This window comes from Prosopis cineraria, unplaced genomic scaffold, assembly GCF_029017545.1.
Source record: "Prosopis cineraria cultivar Desert tree isolate PC_DT_omini unplaced genomic scaffold, ASM2901754v1 PC238, whole genome shotgun sequence".
Classification (NCBI taxonomy): Eukaryota; Viridiplantae; Streptophyta; class Magnoliopsida; order Fabales; family Fabaceae; genus Prosopis; species Prosopis cineraria.
Genome location: NW_026555565.1, coordinates 1 through 2522, shown reverse-complemented (window position 1 = coordinate 2522; position 2522 = coordinate 1). Strand labels below are relative to the sequence as shown.

The following is a 2522-nucleotide window of genomic DNA, read 5'->3' as shown; positions in this document are numbered from 1 at the left end:
TTTGACGGTTATTTCGAAACAATTGTCATATATATTTTGCAAATTCTGTGTGCCAAATATTTGATAATTGTCAAATAAGTATGCATACTTGACGGTTATTTCGAAAGAACCATCAAGTAAAGTTGTAGTTGATGTTTCTTTCTAAATAACTGTCAAGTATTTATAATGTGCTTTTTTTTTTAAAGTTGGGGGCTCCTTTTCAAGCAGTCCCCTACAAATACAAAGCAATCAGATATATATACTAGCCAGCCAATAATAAAAAACAATTGAATCATTATTTATATTAAAATTACAATCCAAATATCTTTAATCTCCTATATCTACCTATACCCTAAACCCGATGCCATAAAAAATCTATAACTTTGCCTACTTTACAAGTTAAAATTTCAAACTTAATTGGCCTCAAACATAAAATTGACCAAAAAATAAATAAATGTGTATATCAAAACTAATTGGGTCTAACCACTGCTACTATTCACATGTTAAACACGGCCTGAGCTACCTCTTCAAAGGTTTCCTCAATATGTGCAGCTACATACCTTAATTATACTCAATCAAGTTACCCAACAAAAATTGATATAAAAATTTTATCCCAAAAAATTCGACAGCATAATAACTTAAAAAAAGAGTTTTTCAGGTTTTGAACCCTCTCTTTATTCAAAAATTCCATCATTCACAATTCACATATAATACTTATACCTAATCAAATTATCCATAGCAACAATTAATACAAAAATTTTGTCCTATAAATTCAATACAAGTCAATCATATCTAATCAAGTTATCCAACAACAAATTAATCACCATCACCACAACAAGGGAAGCAAATTTTTAACAAATTCATATAATACCTAACAGTAAATTAATTTTCATATAATCTTAAATTTAATTTTGTAACTAACAAAGAACTAAAAACCAAAGCCTATATACATTCAATCACAAATCATGGTTCTAATGAACAAAAAAATTCATATTCCAATTGTTAATTCCAATCAACTCCCTAATTACAATTAATTGATAACAATACCACAAGGAAGAAGGATAGGCCAACTTACTTAAGAGAGGCAGAGCACGAGGATGAAGAAGAAAGCAGGGGAAGGAGGAAAGAAGACAACTCGCATTTTGCACTGTTGAAAAGCAAGTAGGGGAATTTGAAGTCAGATTTATCCTAAATACTAGACTCAAAAATGAATTAAAAGATGAATGAGAAATTAAACTTACATATAAAAAATGGAGAACAAACCCAAAATGCCCGAAATGAAGACTTCGATGAATGAACAACACACGAACCCCAAAAAATGGAACCCATGAGCAAAACCCACGAAGAATCGAGTCCAAATCTATGTTTTTAGGCTATTTTGGTGACGAAAAATGATTTTCAAGCACTCTGGGTGTGTTTTCAAAAATGTTTAAGTTGCAGAAATGTGAAAATGAAAGGTTATTGAGTATAAATTTAAAAGGCAATATTTGATGGTTATTTCATAATAACCGTCAAGTATTCCTTACTTGACACTTGTTATTAAAATACCGTCAAATAAAATGCAGCCATACTTGACGGTTATTAATAAACAAGCGTCAAGTAATTAATTTTTTTTTTTTTTTCATTTAAATTATTTATTTGATTCTTGTTTACAAATAACCATCAAGTATACCAAAATATACTTGACGGTTATTAGCAAACAAGTGTCAAATATATTTATAAAAAATTCAAATATGGGATGCAGATATATTTGACGATTACGTGAATATAACCATCAAATATGTACTAAATACTTGACGGTTATTTTGAAATAACTATCAAGTATTTACCGCCTTTTTTATTTGTTGTTTTACACTTATAATTGTTAAATATAAGGTGTCATATTTAGCTTATTCTATTGTAGTGTAGTTATGCTCTATGGCTTATTATTTAGGTCTGCTTCTCAATATATGATCATTTTACTTCTTTTACTTGTCATTTTTCATTTTATTACATATTAAACATATTTTTTCTTTGGGTTATTGCATTAATATAGACAAAGATGAGTGAAAGTTACCCATGTCATTACTCTAGCACAGCTTTGATGAGTGTGGTTGTAGCAATCATATCTATTGTTTTTGCTCTCTCTCTTGAAAGAGATATGACTCAATGGAAGTTGTGTTGGAGTGTTAGGCTTCTTACTATAGCTTACTCGGTATATATGTCATTATTGTTCATATTAATATGAGAAGTTTTTTTTTGGATTAATCAATTTTTGTTATTGTGGTGAATTAATTTTAATAATAATGATATAGGGAATAGTTGTGTCTGGTGTAATGGTATTAGTGGTGATGTCATGGTGTATGCACATGAGAGGCCCTGTTTATGTATCTGCTTTCAATCCTCTCATGCTTGTCTTTGTAGCCTTGGCTGGTTGTTTCATGTTAGATGAGAAGCTACATCTTGGAAGGTACGTACTTCTTTTGCTTGATTTATAAGATTTTTCTTTTTTACATAGTTTGATCTTTTTCTTTTGGCTAGATATGTAATTTGATGTTATAATA

The 2522-nt window shown here is 29.5% G+C and overlaps 1 protein-coding gene across 1 annotated transcript; it reads left to right on the top strand.

The window, feature by feature from the left end:
- Positions 1-2020: 2020 nt before the first annotated feature.
- On the top strand, positions 2021-2428 carry LOC129296020 (WAT1-related protein At1g68170-like; the record flags this gene model as incomplete). Its single annotated transcript, XM_054934621.1, has 2 exons — positions 2021-2173; positions 2274-2428. Coding segments are annotated over exons 1-2 (308 nt in total), but the record flags the coding sequence as incomplete, so codon positions are not given.
- Positions 2429-2522: the final 94 nt, after the last annotated feature.